Source organism: Molothrus ater, chromosome 1, assembly GCF_012460135.2.
Source record: "Molothrus ater isolate BHLD 08-10-18 breed brown headed cowbird chromosome 1, BPBGC_Mater_1.1, whole genome shotgun sequence".
NCBI classification, from domain to species: Eukaryota; Metazoa; Chordata; class Aves; order Passeriformes; family Icteridae; genus Molothrus; species Molothrus ater.
In genome coordinates this window covers 20,724,016-20,740,966 of record NC_050478.2, presented here as the reverse complement: position 1 = coordinate 20,740,966, position 16,951 = coordinate 20,724,016, and the positions used below count along the sequence as shown (strand labels likewise).

At 38.4% G+C, this 16,951-nt stretch overlaps 1 protein-coding gene across 1 annotated transcript in view; it reads left to right on the top strand.

Annotated features, from left to right (window-relative positions):
• Positions 1–2,263: 2,263 nt before the first annotated feature.
• Positions 2,264–16,951, top strand: part of LOC118701841 (macrophage mannose receptor 1-like) — a 32,672-nt gene continuing 17,984 nt past the window's right edge. The window contains exons 1-12 of the mRNA XM_036406771.1: positions 2,264–2,383; positions 4,188–4,589; positions 5,731–5,904; positions 7,406–7,564; positions 8,749–8,862; positions 9,336–9,470; positions 10,475–10,657; positions 11,189–11,346; positions 12,006–12,119; positions 12,450–12,565; positions 12,867–13,015; positions 15,859–16,058. Of these exons, the coding sequence (XP_036262664.1) occupies positions 2,326–2,383; positions 4,188–4,589; positions 5,731–5,904; positions 7,406–7,564; positions 8,749–8,862; positions 9,336–9,470; positions 10,475–10,657; positions 11,189–11,346; positions 12,006–12,119; positions 12,450–12,565; positions 12,867–13,015; positions 15,859–16,058 (1,962 nt within the window). The 5' untranslated portion in view covers positions 2,264–2,325. The remainder of the gene's footprint in view (positions 2,384–4,187; positions 4,590–5,730; positions 5,905–7,405; positions 7,565–8,748; positions 8,863–9,335; positions 9,471–10,474; positions 10,658–11,188; positions 11,347–12,005; positions 12,120–12,449; positions 12,566–12,866; positions 13,016–15,858; positions 16,059–16,951) is intronic.

The following is a 16,951-nucleotide window of genomic DNA, read 5'->3' as shown; positions in this document are numbered from 1 at the left end:
GTGGCTGGTGGCTGGGCTGGCACTTGCCTGGCCTCAACTCCCTGCAGCACGAGTAGTATAGTAGAGGATATGTATATGAATATCTGTATGGAGGCTTTGCCCCAGAGGTCCCAGTTGCCCTCAATGGGCTGCAGCTGCGATGTCCTTAATTGGGCTGCAGCTGTGACCAATGAAGATAACTGGGATAAAAGCGGGCAGGAAAGCCAGTCAAGGAGAGCCTTGGAGGAGCCCTGAACAGGGAGAACAACATGCAGAAGAAGGAGGCCATGCTGTGAAGATCTGCAGCCATGAGAATAGACCAGAGAGGTATGGACTTTAGAAATCTAATAACAACAATATGAGACTCTAGAAATAATAGAAGAATGACAAGTAGTTTGCATTGTCAGCACTAACGAAGCAAAAAAAAACTTGTCCTGAAAATGGGATCTGAATTGTAAATCCCATCCATGTCCATCACCCTCCTAGCTCCTTACCACTCATTTGATTGTGTTCCTAAATGTGGATTAATTTAGGGAAAGGATAGGTGCCTTTCTCTCCAAAACAGGAAATTCAGCACAAATGGTGTGACCAACATAGTGTGCCCAGGGCATGTTCAGGCTAAGTAAGGTGATAGTTTCAGCATTAGACAGTCCTGAGAAGTAGGTAAACTGAACTGATGACAGCCATAGGCAAATCACTGTCTGCTCCTACAGAGCAGGAAGTGACATTCAAATGACAAAAGGAAGTAAAAAAGAAGAAAATGCACTGCAGTGATATTACAATGCTCAGACTATTGTAATAAGCCTGGAAGAACTGTGAGAGATTTAGATGCCCTTTTTAACAAGGAAATCTGGAAACTACTTCAGATTAAAGCCAGCCCTTACAGCTGTTTACAGAACTCCTTTTGATATTTTATTTGAACTAGTGTGTGCAACTTACCAGGGTAAAAAAAAAAAAAAAACAAACCAAAGAAAACCACAAAACCTAAACCCTACATATCTTTTAATAGTTTTGCAGTTAAGAGATTCCTTTGGTAATGGTCCATGTGAATGTCTGCTCTCTCTCTGCTATCTCCTTCTGTGCTGTTAATTATGAAATTTCCTTCCTCTTTCGGAAAATAGGCTTGATACAATTGTATTTGGAAGGTTTATGAGGAGGGGAAGAAGTCCGATGTCTTCTTTGCCAGTGGTTGTAAATAAACTTCAGTCACTCCCCCCAACAGAGGCTGACAGATAGGTCAGGCCATGAATCTGTATTGGGCATTAGGATATTTTTCAGATATGGAATTTTTCACACACCCTTGTTACCCATCTTTAAAATCATGTTCTGAACCTCACCAATCCACAAGCAGTGGGGGAAGAAAATGTTTTAAATACATTTTCCTGCCAACATTCCTGCTTCAGCATGTTTTTCTAAGATATTCAAGACAAATTTTGTGTTTAAATTTGGTAGGGAATTCTAGAAAATTAAAAGGATTTAAAAATCTTGGAAAAAAAGGTCACAGAGTCATAGAATACCTTCAGTTGGAAAGAATTCATATGGATCATCAAGGACAATTCCCTGTTCGTCACAGGACACCCTAACACTAAACTATATGACTAAAAGTATTGCCCAGATGCTCCTTGAAGTGCTTGCCCATGGGAAAATGGTAGAGACTTTTTTTTTTTCAAATAAGAAAGGAAACAGTGATAAAGCAAAGGAAGAAAACAAAGACTAATTATAGAGATAATATAAAGAACAGGCATTTTCCCTGTTATTTTTATAACTATATACTGGTATCCAGGAAATATGATTGGACTAATTATTTGTTCTTCCACTATCCATTATTTAAACAATAGTCCAAAAATGCATGTGGATTATTTCCAATGACTGCTGAGCTCAGTTAACAAGAAGCGGGTAAAAGGTGGTACAAAAGGCTGATGAGTGTATCTGCAAACCAGCATTCAGATGTAAGATTTAAAAGCTAAGGCAGAATTTCTGTCTGTAGTATTTAGTTGTTGATTTGATCCCACAAGTTCCACACGTCTCCTCAGCAGAGACAGTGGGAATGTAGTGTGATAAAAACTTGGGACCACCCTGCTTTCCCATGGAAGAAAGGTTTGCCCTCAGTGAGATGCCATTTTTTTGAGGGTAAAATTTGTGCCACGTAGTCCTGTTTTTTAGAAATGTGGCATGTGACAGAATATTTCCTTATTTAGCACTTGGAGTGTTTACCCAACCATCCAGCCTGCAAAACTGAGGAGGACCAGCCGCTGTCCTCTCCTCAACAGGACTTTACCACCAGCAACTCTCCCCATCCAGGTTTTGCTGAAAGGAAGGAAAGGAAAGGAAACAGCATTTCCAATTATGTTCTCTGGGCTCTTGCTTGTTCTCTCTCTTGTTCACAGCTCTTTGCAGCTGGTGGGTAAGTGCCTCCTGCTTGCTTCCTGTGGAGGTTGTCGTGAAAGTGCTTCCACTCCTCTGGCTTTTCTGGGTGATTGTGGTTCTGTGGTACTGCCAGTATGTACATTATTAGTGTGGGGATGGGGAACCTCTTAATGGCAGGCAAGAGGCAGGGGAACAATCTCACAGGAAAAAAGAAATGGTTAGAGAAAGAACCAGAGACTCAATCATTAATGGTTTTATTAATATATAGTGGCACTATCGTTTCAATAACCCCAGAAGATCAGACCTAATAAAATACATGTTTAAAAGCTGCTTTAAGAAATTATTTAATTTTTTACTACTGATTTTTGAGCTGTTGGTGTCTGGGTAATGCTTTGCAAAATCAGGCAGGGAAATCTTCAGGAGTGGTGAAATGGAGAAATATTGGCAGGATATTAAGATATTTACAAATGATGGCTGTAAAGGGGGTTTTATTCACTGTTTTGAACAGACTTATTGAATTCACTGACATTGATAAAGTGGATGGATTTTTTAAAAATAAAATTGGATTAAGTTTAGGAAATATCTTGTGGAATTGCAGTGTACAACACTACAGCTACCCCTTTAGCTGCACTTCTCTTGTAAGTATTCTGCAGACCTGAATGTTTAAGGTTAAATCCTTTCACCTTTCTAACTCCTGAGGATTTTCACAGATTGTCTCAGAGTATATGGTATTTTTTTAATCACAACAGTCTCCCTGCAGGCCAGAAGAATTATTATCAGTGTACTGTATATTATAAATTAAATTTACTTCAATCCTTTTGCAAGCTTTTTAAGGAAATGTCTTTAACTTCTTAAATAAATTTTTATTAAATATGACACCCACTGCTCAAGACATGTATCAGAGATGAAAACTGGTTATGAATCCCACAAGCTTTGGCAGGAATACAACCAGCTGGGTCACAAAGTACAAGACAAGGCAGCAGAGCAAATTCACAGGCACGGTTCACAACTGCTGCTGATAAACTCATTGCAGGACTGAAATTAGCTCCCCTGTTTCTACCTTACCTTGCAGCCAATGCTTCAGGCTTGATCAGATAAACTGCCTGGAGAGCTGGGGACCCAGTTTCTGGTGCAGGTGCACCTTCTAACTTCCACCAGCCTTTAGACACTGGCAAGTGCCAGATGCTAGTACTCCCCAGTCTTTGCTACTTTCTCAGACTGCAACTGGCTTCCCAAAGTCATTCCTAGTTTTATAGTGCGTGGCTCATAGTAGGGGATGGCAGATCTTGTAGTCAGCGAGGCTGAGGAGCCCAAGTGACCCCTGAGAAGCCCAGACTGGTTCACTCACATTTATATGATGAAAAGAAAGGAAAGGTGGATTTGGGGAAGGGGAGGCAAATGGCTCAGCAAAGATGGCTGTGTGCCCACTAGGAGATCTGTAAGATCTGGAAGGGTGAGAAAAGTTCGTAGAGATCAGAGGTCTGTGAGGCCATGCCTCTGGGGATAGGTTGGATGGAACAAGGCAATGGTAATGGCAGTGTGGCTGAGGTAATTCACTGATGTAAAACCATCCAACAAGCTGTGCTCAGCTGCTGCTGCTGCCCACCACTGATCCACAGCATGGTGATGTGTAGCCATGACATACATTTTCTACTGTCTACTTTACTTTTAATCAGTAGAATTGATGTTGCTCTGGACCCTGTTGAAGAATAGAGTGTTTTTATCTGACATGAATGCAATGACTTCTTGTACATGTGAATGGGAAGCAGAATAATATCACATATCCACTATACATATATAGTCTATAATAACTATTTGCTATGTGTGGTTTTGTTTTACAGACATTAAAACATTTTTACTGTATAATAAAGTCAACAGGCTCTGTCTTGAGGCATCTATTGCACAGTCAGTTAGAACTGCCACTTGCAATCAAGACAACGAATCACAAAAATTCAAGTGGATCACAGATCATCAGCTTATGAGTGTGAAACTTAAACTATGCCTGGGGGTGCCATTGAAGAAGGATCAGGCTATGGTCACCCTGTACCCCTGTAATCCAAAAAGTGAGCTCCAGTGGTGGGAATGCAGAAATGAAAGCCTCCTTGCAATCCAAGGAGAAGATTTATTTTTCAGTCCTGGCAATGAAGAACATGATAACGTTTTGCTAAAGAAGGAGCTGAGTGCAAAGAATAAATGGAATATATATGGGGCCATGGATATTTTATGTTCCCAAGGATATGAAGGTACAAAAAATGTATTCTTTCCTCCTTTGCATTAATTACTTTGTGAGTGTTAGAATATTTAGGATCTTTGGCTCTGACTATTCTGACTCCTTCACTGACCACCAGAGTTTTAGAAAATCCATGCATTGAGGTACTTAACTTTGAATTAAATGTAATATTTATGTCCAAGCATGTATTACATACACACACTTTTTCAGTCTATGCATTATAGTACATTAGTATTTCAAGTACTATATAGAGGGTACATGTACCCTCTATATATTCTATAAACACATATTATTAGTGAATGTGTATATACATATTACTCTCATACTATGTATAGCATTCTGTACTATGTATAAGTATTCTCTAAAGTCACTACTTCTCACCATATTGTGTCACCAAATTATTAACAGAGCACATAAACACTGATAAGTTTCTTATACAGTCACAGGGTTATGAAATTTACATCCCCATGAATGAAGGACAATATGGGAGTGCTGAGAAAGGTCTGAAAGTTCTGATTTAAGCAGAGGAAGCATGGCTTTTTTGATTCAGCAGATGAGGACACTCATGGAGTAATTACAGTCACCAGTGCAATTACCTTTTTTGATTAGCTGAAGTCTGATTTTTCTGAATGGCGTTCCCAAATCCAGAATGAATGCTCTAAAAGCCCCTCACAGGATATTTGAATGCTGAACTCTTAGCTTTACATGTAGGAAGCTGCTTCACTGTACGAGATACTTAGAATAGTCACTGAAATGAAAACACAGAGAGATAGTCTAATATATGTTTACTTTTTTTCCCAGGAATCAAGACTTATAAATATTAGTTCCTGCTCTTGCACATGTTATATAAATCTTAACATTGTTTGAAATAGAAGTATCTTAGGGTAAAGCTCTGGATCCTTATGAAGATTGTAAAAGAGTCTTGGTCAGAAATTTAATTATAGACTTCATCCATGATATATTACTTTATATCAGATTAGCACTGCTCTAAAATATATGTCAGCAGCTGAAGTCTGAAAAAGTGCTGGTTTTTTTTGTGATTATGGGACAGGAACCATTGAAAACACTTTCAGGTGCAATTCTGCCCCAGACCTTACTTTTTCCCCACTTTACATTCATTTGTTGCTTTTCATAATCATATTTTGTCTCCTCAGAGACCTTCACGCTGCAGGGAAATGCTTTTGGGGCGCCGTGTGTGTTCCCTTTCATGTACGATCAGCAGTGGTGGGGGGAGTGCACGGCCGCGGGCCGCGCCGATGGCCGGCTCTGGTGCGCCACCACCGCCGACTACGACACGGACCAGCGATACGGCTTCTGCCCCTCCACAGGTGAGGCACCTGCTCCCTCCCAGGTGCCCTTTAGTGGGCCTCTGGCAAACCTGCACGAGCAGGATATGATTGTCTGCATGAGAACTACTCATAACTCACGAGATGTGGTTTAGTAGATGATGTGTAGCCGCGGGCCGCAGCTCACTATGCAAAGAAGTGACATGTTGCACAAAGATGTGAAGAGAGTGATTGAAGAGTAAATCAGCATTCAGTTCCCACTTGCTGTGGGGGTGTTGCTGAGCAGCACAATAATTCTAAGCTCCTTACTGCTTCCCAGTCAGGATGTGTGCTCTCACTGTGGTACAACCCTTCTCTGACGACTCTCCTTGTGGTGGATGTGGGCACAGAAAAGAGCACTGTAGGAAGATTGATGTTGAAGTTAATGTTTCAATTTGCATGATTCTCATGTGAACATATTTTTTTGCTAAAGTGGAATGTGTCCTTTTATCCATGCTTTTAAGCCCTATTCATATTGTCCGGGAAGTGGCCTTTCCACTCCATTGACATCTGCCTGGCATTTCTCTGCAATTTCAATCACTTTCTTTGATTTCTGTGGTCACTTCTCTGTCTATCTCCCTTTATGGCCTGGAGAGCTTTGCATTCATGATGTTGAAATCTCCACCTGACACATTTCATCTTTCCTTTGTATTTCTCCCCATGGCTCCTGTTCAGCATTGTCTTTTTTTATTAGAATGGCCTTTACTCCACTTGATTTAAAGTGGACTTTCAGTGTGGCACACAGCTGACTAGGGAGTCAACTGTGCTTTCCAGGTTCCTGCAGAGATACCTCACACACTGAGCCCTGAAGGTGTGACATAGGGTCATTGAATAATTTTCAGAGTTTTCAGAAAGCTCCGTAGTCCTAGCTTTCAGTTCTTTTTTTAAAAATTCATCTTCATACTGAGTTTTGGGAATGATCAACTTCGTGATAAAATTTTGTGTTGTGCTTGATTGAGAATGTTGATATCTTCAACAAATCAAAGATGTAAAGGTAATCAGAGGAGGAGCATAGTGCTGCTCAGCACCATTGCTGTGTGACAGGCACATCCAGAGGCTCTTTGAATGGGAATGGGAGTTATATATGAAAGGTTTTGATGCTAAATTCAGGTCTAAAATTAGTTCTTACGGCTCTCAGTGGAAGCTGCTGTCCAGAGAGAGAAGGAAATGTTGCACAAATATTTCAAAATGTTCTCCTGGGACTTCTCTCACACAATGTATTGACACTCCATGCAATGTATTTTCCTGTGTAATCACGTGCCCTGTGGCAATTCCTGTCCCTCTTCATGGAACAGGAGGCAGTATAGGCTACCTTTACCTGTCAGCTTACTGGCCTTAATTTTGTCCTTCCCCATCTGCTCATAACATTTTCAGTGGTCTTGAAAGAGCAGCCCAGGTAAATTTAAGGAGACAAATGAAAACCTGCTACACAGAACAAGAACCTGCAGCTCAGTTTTCTGTTGGCAAGTTACTATGACCTCTGCTGTTATTATTCTTTCTACAGATCAAGACAGCACATGGACTACAGAACTATCAACAAATATTCACTACCAAATAAATTTTGACTCAGCTCTCACATGGCACCAAGCCAGGAAGAGCTGTCAGCAGCAAAATGCAGAATTACTGAGTATCACAGACATTCATGAACAAACATACCTTAAAGGTAAGGCAGTAGAGCAAACCCTGGGTTACATTCAGGATCTGTTCAGGCCATCATAATAGCTAAGGATTATTTAGCATGATTTTGGCCATTGCCTTTGGACCTAAATATGTGTGGGCAAGAAAACAAAATATTTTAGAATTTGCAAGTTTATATCAAAATTGCTGCAAAATTTACAGAGAATTCAAAGTATTCCAGCATCCTGCAAGTGTGTTACTCTGGTTTTTTAAGAGTTTCTAAGCCTTCTGATGTTGACGTTCTTGTAGTGAACTCTCACACACTTTCTGTAAATAACTCATTGTTTTGCATTACTTTATGGAGGAAGAGAGAGTTGATAGACTGTTGGTTTGTCCAGTGTCATTGGAGAGGTGGCACTGTCACCCTCCAATCCGCAGTCACTTTTAGAAAACTATAAATGTTGGAGTCAGAAAATAAACTTCCCTTTTTTCTTCACCTTGAGAACGGTGGTGAGCTTGTGTTCTTTCGTGTCCTATACTGACATAAGTGTAACAGTTTGACTTCATATTTACAAATATTACAAATCTTATTATATATATATTTTTTTAATGGAGGAAAAAATCCTGAAAAACAAATTAAAGACTTACTTTTGATCAAAAGGAAACTTAAAAAAAATAAAAGAAAAAAAGATTAATCTTTATACCAAAATAAGGACTTGCTTTGTTTCAAATGCTGTTTTGACAGCTGCTTTTTTCATTCTCTTGGCAAACTGAAAAATATCAGTTATTTACAGATATCAAATTGCAGCCTTATGTATCCACATATAGATCAAGAAATTATATGGAAGAAATATTTATTGTTGGTTTTAAGGATTAATTTAACTTCTAACAAATTTTTATTATTGTTTATATTTATACTCTACCAATAATTCTACTTCTATGTACAGAATTTAGCCTGTTCTGCAGAAACAATTTTGTTTTGGATATACTCTGTGGCTATAATCTGTGTTCATTTTGCATTAGTTGACAGAATAAAACAGGGAGTTTCTATTTGTTTGCTTTCTTACAGTATTCAAACTTTGGCATATTTCAATGTATTAGGTTCCATAGTATGTACAGATATTTACAATTTGCTATTTAGGAATACAAGTCTTCCTAGAGACATTGTTAGTGACCATTGTTAATACAAAAGAGATTTATAAAATAATTCCTCTTATTTTTGTAACTTAGAATTAACAGAAGATACAGATTCTGCACTGTGGATTGGACTCAACAGACTGGACTTGAGTAGTGGATGGGAGTGGATTGGAGGCAGCCCTTTCCAGTACTTAAACTGGGCTCCAGGTAGATGTGACTTTGATTTAGTATTTCCAGAGAGAAAAGATACATAACTCAAATACTGCTGTAATCTTTACTATCAGGCAGTTAAGCCATGAGATAAGTATTTTAGCTTTTATTGCTTTAGCTTTAGAAAAATCTCTTTTTCTATAGCAATAAAAGACAGAAACCTTCAACGTATTGCAAAAATATTTTAGCTGTGAAAGCAACACTGCCTGTCCCAAAAATATTCAGTCTTCCATTTCTTGACTAGCAGCTAAAGTATGAGCTTACAGGTTTGTATCCTCTTACCTAACTTGCATACTACATTTCATACAGACATTTCCACTACTGGAAACATACCTTAGCTCTAACCAAACCTGAGAAAGACATGACCTCCATCACTTCATCCAGGAGTGGTCTCTCATGTGTATTTTAGACCTTAGAGCTCTGTTTTTCATTCAGAAAAGTTCATTTTTTTCTCTGTACTTTTCCCAAAGGAAGTCCATCTCCAGAATCTGGAAAGCTCTGTGTGGTTTTGAATCCTGAAACAAAAGCTAAATGGCAAAATTGGGAATGTGATCAGAAACTTGGCTATATTTGTAAGAAAAGGAACTTTACTTTTGTTCCTTCAGGTATGTTGATATGTATTGATAATTAAAGTAGAAGCTGTTATCTGAATCACTAAACATATTGATGAAGATGAACAGAAGAATTTTATTAGAAATAGAACTATTTCTTGTTTCTCTAGTTTCCTTTTTGCAACGATTGCAACCTTTCTAGTCTGATCTCCAATTCCACAACACAAAGACTGAAACAGAGAAAAGCAAAGAATTTCCAACTAGTCACTCCTGTCTGTGTCTCAGGGGCCAGGTCTCCCCTTAATGTCCACAGACTTCTGACTGTCAAAAGGGAGAACAATCCAAAAATTATTTTTCAGAAGCGGGACCTTAGTAAATATAAGCCCAAGAAAGAAAGATGCCTAACTTAGTGTAGTTCTAAGTCATTCTCCATGACTTGTGGTCAACCAGCATCCAGACAAGAAAGTTCAGAGTTCACTGCAGAAGTGATGGAAGATCAAGACAGTGAAAGATCAACACATTGAAGTGAGAAAAGATATTTTAAGTGTATGAATATATGATGTGACACCATATATTCGTTTAGCTATAAATTTGTCTTGATGGCTTTTACTCTATCAATATACTTAATCCTTTGAAAATTCATTAAACTTCTATGTTAGCTGCAAATAATGTCTGATTTCTCCTATCTGACAAATAAGTACTCGGTGATACAGAAGCTAATAAAATTAATGAATTACAAAAATAATACATTTGATTAATACATTACAAAATTAATATATTTGTTGCAAATATTTGACTAAACTTATAATTTGTATTAGATATTACTTGTATTAAAAAGCTTTCCTTCTCCAAGCTAAAAATTGTAAAAATTGCCTGGTTTAGAGAATCACATTTATGTCTACTGCATTTTGTGTTCTTTGTTCATCATTTCCTAATTATGAGAATTTCAAAAGAAAATTCTTAGTTTAGAACTTTTGCACATATGAGGTGGAAATATTTTCTGTGTCATGTCCCTTGCACAGCATTTGGAGCTGTAAAGCCTTGGGATGTGTTTCTAGGTGACCCTGGGCCTGTTACCTGCCCAGCTGGATGGGTGTCCTATGTGGATCACTGCTACAAGATCTTCAGGGACAGCAAAGGATGGGAAGGAGCTTTGACCTTTTGTCAGAAGGAAGGGAGTAACTTGGCCAGCATCCAAAGCCTTGAGGAACACAGCTTTATGGTGTCTCAGCTTGGGTACAGTGAGTATTTCCAGGGGGTCTCTTGCCTTTGCCTGTATGGGAAACAAGACATTGATAGTTCCTGATGAATTCTGCATGTTGTCAAAACTCTGATTTTATTTATTGCCAGAATAATTGATCTAGGTCCGGGGGGCTGCGCTTAGGGGCTTTCAATGTTTTTTTCATTTTGTTGAAAGAAGCTTAAAACATTCACACTCCAAGTTACATAAAAGCAGTATTCTAAAATTTGACCAGTGCAATGGAACTGAAAAGTAACTATTCAGACTTTTATCCTACCATCGTGGTGTATCAGCATTAGGCTGGTAATTCACACCCACTGTTATGAGGAGGAAGAACAACGTTTTTCACCCAGTGCAAGAATTTCCTTACAGCCTAATTTTCCAAAGCATACAGTCTTGTATTATTTTATAAAATTATCATAGAACATGCTGCATAAATTTGTGAAAAGAATTGTATGTCCAAAGCCTAATGGTTGGTGCTGTGCAAAGGGTGGAGTGCCAAAAGAGATCTTATCTCTGTTTCCATCTTCAGAGCCAACAGACAAGCTGTGGATTGGGCTGAATGACCGTAAGGTTCAAATGTATTTTGAGTGGAGTGATGGTAGCCCAGTGACCTACACAAAATGGCACCTGGGAGAGCCATCCACTACAAACAACAGGCCAGAAGATTGTGTCCTGATCAAGGGCCAGGTGACATTGCTCAATACATATTGTACTTCCAAACTGAAAATAACTACTTAATAAAAGAATAACATGCTCCGTTATTTCAGCAAATGGCTAAAGCCGGAAGAAAGAGATGTAGGGATTGAATTGAATGAGATTGAGAATGAGATTGAATGTGACCTTTAAAAAAAAACAAAAGCATTACTGCATCACTGGTGAAATTTTCTCTTTAAGTACATCTGAAAGTCACAAATGAAATTATTAGGGCTACAAACCAGGTCTCTGAAGGTATTTTGAGAACATGATCTCCTTTTCCTCTGGTGGTAATGATGGTATATGGGGATCTCTGATTCTTGTTGGCTTCTCTTTGCCTGCTTCTTTGCCATCCCATAGCACAACTGCCTGTGCAAGACTCAGCACAACAGGTCAGGGAGCAGCTCCATGAACCCTTCTCCCCTCTTATCCCTGCCAGCTGAGGCTATACTGCTATATCCCAGTCTACTCTTTCACAGAATGTGAGCAGATTTGGTTTTGATATCATATAGGAAAATTAGATAAGGAAAAATAATCAATTTAAAAATAAAGGAGAAAGACAACAAATTTTCATTATAAAGAAAGACATTATTTATCTCCTTTAGATTATTCATCTTTATCTTCTTTTTATTTCAAACTTTTCCCTGGCACAGAATGGCTATTGGGCAGACCATGTCTGTGAGAAGAAGGCTGGCTACATTTGTAAAAGGAAAGCTACGTCACAAACAGCTGGGGAACAAGAAAGTAGCCTTGCAGGTTGCAAAAAAGTAAGTGTGGGAGAATGGAACATCAGTTTCTCAGATGAAATAGGTACATTGAGAATCCATTAGAATTATTTGAATTATTTGTATTATTTACATGGAAGGGTTTTTTGTTTTATTTATTATTAAATTTCTCCCTCTCTCTGTTACTCTAAATTTTAAAAAACTATTTACAGAAACCACTTAGGAGGAATCTGTAATTTCACTGCAAAAGGTTTCTCATTCATAAAACTCATGATCATTGTGCTTCATTAATTTTTAAATGTCATATTTCACTTAATACATGATACCCCAATTACTTAGAATTTGTACGAAAATCCCAAAATCATGTTACAGGGCTGGAGAAGATATGGGACCTACTGTTATTTTATTGGACATGTTCCAGCAACATTTTCAGAAGCAAACACCACTTGTGAAGGAGAAGAAGGTTACTTAGCCACAGTTGAAAGTAGGTATGATAATGACTTTTTTCTTTGCTTTTAAATATCTAAAGATTATATCTTATTAAATATTCCTAGAAAAGCTAACACAACACCAAGCAGCAAAATGGTTGAGTAACAGATGAGGTCTCTAGTTGAATAACAAAAAAGTCTTGCTTTTTTATGTTGTTCATATGGAATCTGAATCCTATGTGGGGTCTTCTCCCCCAGCCTGAGGCAAGGATTAAGAGAAAAAATTCATCATCACATTAGACTGACAGGATTTGGGTAAACGCCTTTGTTTTCACTTGCATCTTGATGATGTTTTTTACAGATATGAACAAGCCTATCTGACCAGCCTTGTTGGGCTGAGGCCTGAGAAGTATTTCTGGCTTGGCCTCTCTGATGTGCAGGATCAGGGCACTTTCAGCTGGGCCAATGGTGAAGCTGTCTCCTTCACACACTGGGATGCAGGAATGCCTGGTAGGTGCTGTGGTGAGGGATGGTGGGTGCTCTCTGACCAGGTGGTCCCTATTTAGGTTGGTATATAGTCCTCTGAATTTTATGTCTTAGACTTTTGGTATATTTTATAAGTACTTGCAGTTTTTCATATCCCATATTCTAATTTCAAAGGGAAAATTTTAAACTGCACTTTTATATTAGAACATCCGATATATTTACCCATAAGATTAAGTTTTGGCCTGTCTTCACAGGGAGATAAAAGGAGTTACAAATGGGTCCTAAGACTATTCCACACTTGTCCCTCTAGTGAAAAAGTTAGCCTGGGAGAAGAGATTGAAACAGAACAACTGGAATATGGATTTAAAGTTAGAATTACAAACTCAAAGTATCAAAAATCACTGTGCCATTATTTTTATGTGTGATACTAAGAAAACTGCATTAATGGGTTCATACTGTGCAGAAACACAGAAAACAAGATTTCATTATGCCATGAGGAAATCTTTTTGTGGGATATACTACGTTCCTCTCAGTGATTGTGTCTGAAGTCTTTCTTGAAAACCTATAAAATATAAAATAAAAACAATAAAAAACATGAAAGACAAAGACTAACAAAACCTTAGCAAATACCATAAGAAAAAATCTTGCCAAGGAGTCTCTGCTGTCAGAAGATGATCAGAGCATGAGGAGAGCACACAGAGGTCATGTTAAGGAATCTTCCCTCTCTGACCATCCAAGTGCCACTCTGGAGTCACACTCACACCACCTGAGCTGGGACCAAGGTGCTCCCCAGCTACACCCCCACCACACAGTCAGACAAGGTTTCCTCAACAGCTTCAACCCAGGTTTCCTCAGATTTTTTGGTCACTAAAATAATTCAAACATGGTGCAATAATAAAATAACAGCTTGAGCTGAGTGCTTCCACGGAAGGTCAGTGAACACAGGAAACCCTGGGCTGTTTTACAGTCTAAATGCAGCAATGTCTGGGGTCCTTGGCCCCTGCTGAGCCTTTGGGTGTCCAGTCATCTTCTGGACCACTGGTGCCTGTGCCTTTTGCTATGCAAAGGGTCAGCACCTGTTCACAGCCCTTTGCCTTGGGTCCCACCAGCCAGAGCTCAATCTTGAGTTGGCACTGCAGCTTGCAAACCAAACTACCCACAGCAAATTAATTCCTCAACAATCAGGTTGGTATAGTAAAGAAAAATCTGTTTCCTTGCATCTGTGTTCACTGAGAAGAAAATGGACTTTCTGTGCTGGAAAGTTTCTTTGTGAGGGTATCTTTGAAGAGTCTATTTCAAGCTGAAATATCAAGAAAATAGATTTTGGAGGAAATTGATGGCATGAAGTCAGGACTAAGCATGGCTGCAGAAGTATCCAGGAACTGTTAAGATTACATGAAATTAACCCTTCTCTTTAATGTGTAAAGAGAGCTTTAGCTTTGGCTTTCCTGCTAAAGCTGCCTTGACATCTAAGCTTTGCTAGATGACAAATTTGGTGCCAACATTTAAAATGGTTACAGATATGGGGAAATACATATCTGTATGATAGAGATATGGGGAAATACAGATGAATAAGTCATTAGTAAATTAACTGAATCTGAAATAAAGAATAAATAGTGGGAAAGATACATAAAATCACTTCTGGAAAGGGAGGTCATCGTTATAGATCTCTCAGAGCTCCACACAGTATGTGAAAGCATATGAATGAGGGAAATCTAGTTAGTGTGGTCTATCTCAATTACCAAAAGCCTTTCAGCTAATCTAATATAACACAGAAAAGTCTTACATGAATAAAAATATTGATAAAAAGGGACTGACTGGAAGGTGGATATTTTTAATGGGGTCTATTTTTTAACTGAGGAAGTGTGTTCACCAACAGAACCCCATAATGACCTGTGCCAAAGCCCATGCTGTTCAATATATTTGCAGACCATGTGGAAAACGTGCAATCGTGAAGTGGCAAGATTTGCTGATGAGAGTAAATTATTTCTGATAGCAAAGATGTGCCTGTGAGAAAACTCAGGACGGTATCAGAAGAATAAGTGACTGAGCATGATCAGTAAAACAGTAGGTGAATTTTGATGCAGGCAAAGGATGCCCTCAGGAACAAACACACATATTAAATTGCCATAAAATGATGGATCTATAGCTGAATTTCATTTCAGCTCATGGCACCACAGTAAACAGGTCCATTAAGACATCAGGTCTGTGCCCAACAGAAATTAAAAAAAAAAAACAAAAATCCCCAAATAAAATGCTAAAAATACTTAGGAAATTAAGAAAGAGCACAAATATGCCATTGAATAAGCCCATTTTGTGCATTTGACTGCATCTTGTGTGATGCAGGCAGCTCTGTCTCCCTCTGAGAGAACAATCTAAAATTACAGCAAACATCATGGGACAAATTTCACCCTGAAGCTGTCTAGGTTTGCATCCCTGCCCTCTATATGCACCAGTGGGGCTGCTGCCATCTATGTGAAAACCACTTGTGACCAAGGTAATGTTATCTCATGTAAAACATGCTTAACATAAATAGAAATGAGATTCTCACTTGAAAACACAAGATTTCACTGTAAAAAATCTCACTCTACTTTCTATCCAAAGAATTCATTATGAAGGATATTTAAAATTAAAAAAAAAGAAAAGTAGAATTCTATATTGATCATGACCTCCTCAAACAGAAAATGCTACTCTGCCCGTATGAAAACCACCTAAAATACAAATTTTCTTTTCAAATGTTATTGCATGGCAAAAAGTGAATGGCTGCTGCTCAAAGATCTTGACAGAATTAAATAATTCACACTTTAGAAAATATCCAGCATGTTTGTTTTTGGTTTTTTTTTTGTGGTCTTTTTTTTCCCTTAAAGGAAATAATCCAGGATGTGTAGCCATGAAAACAGGGACTGCAGCTGGATTATGGGATGTTCTTGACTGCGAGACAAAGCAAAAATATATTTGCAAGCAGTGGGCAAAGGGTGCAACAGTTCCACCTGCTCCAACTACTGCTCTGGTCCCCACATGCCCTGAAGGTTGGGTATCAAACAACCATAGACGTTCCTGTTTTAAAGTAAGTGCCTAAATAGTTAAAAGAAGAAGCTTGGGTGGGGAAAAAATAAAAAAGAAAAAAAAAGAACTGACATCTTCATTTTGAAATATCTGAGATTGGAATAGAGTAAAAAACAAAACCCCCAAAATTCTTCTAAGGAAAATATCCATGAGGGGGGAGAAACTAAGGAAGAAAGATAAGGTTGAAGGGAGGGGGAGAAGGGCACAGGAAAGAAAATGAGGAAGTTTGTGCTTCAGGGGTTGAAGGAACTGGAGCAGGAAATGGAAGAAGAGGAACAAAAATATCAAGGCCCCAGAAAGAGAAAAAGAAACAAAAAAAAAAAGAAAAAGAAAAAACAGGAAACAACTCCATATTAAATTATTAAAAGAAAAATGTCAAAATTCTGTATGAAACAGCAGAGGCAGAAAATCTGGTTTGTTGGTGCTGCTCTTTATGCCTGTTGTGCAAAGGTGTGTTTGCCTGAGACATGGGCCAGTTCAGGGAACAAACAGAGAAACAGTGAAGTGTAGCATCCAGCAGCACAATGCCTAAGGCTGGAGCTTGCTAAAATCAGCACATTACCTCACAAAAAAAAAGGATAAAAAGTCATGTGAAAGGTTAATTAAACCAGTGTTTATGAAGGACATTTACTAGAGAGATTCTCATGCAAAGCTACAGAAAATTTGTGTTTGAAGTACAGTCAGCTGTATTTGAGCAGGTATAAAAAAGGAGTTTGAACAAGAAATGAGTGTAATGTGCAAACAGTGATTTGGGATCGTGCAAAGTTGAAATGTGCTAAGTGTAAGGTGTTAATATTTTTATCACTTTATTGAATTAATGAGTCCTTCTCCTTTTTTTTTATAATTTCTTTCAAATTCATCTGGAATGATATTTATTTGAGCTCCTTTATCCCC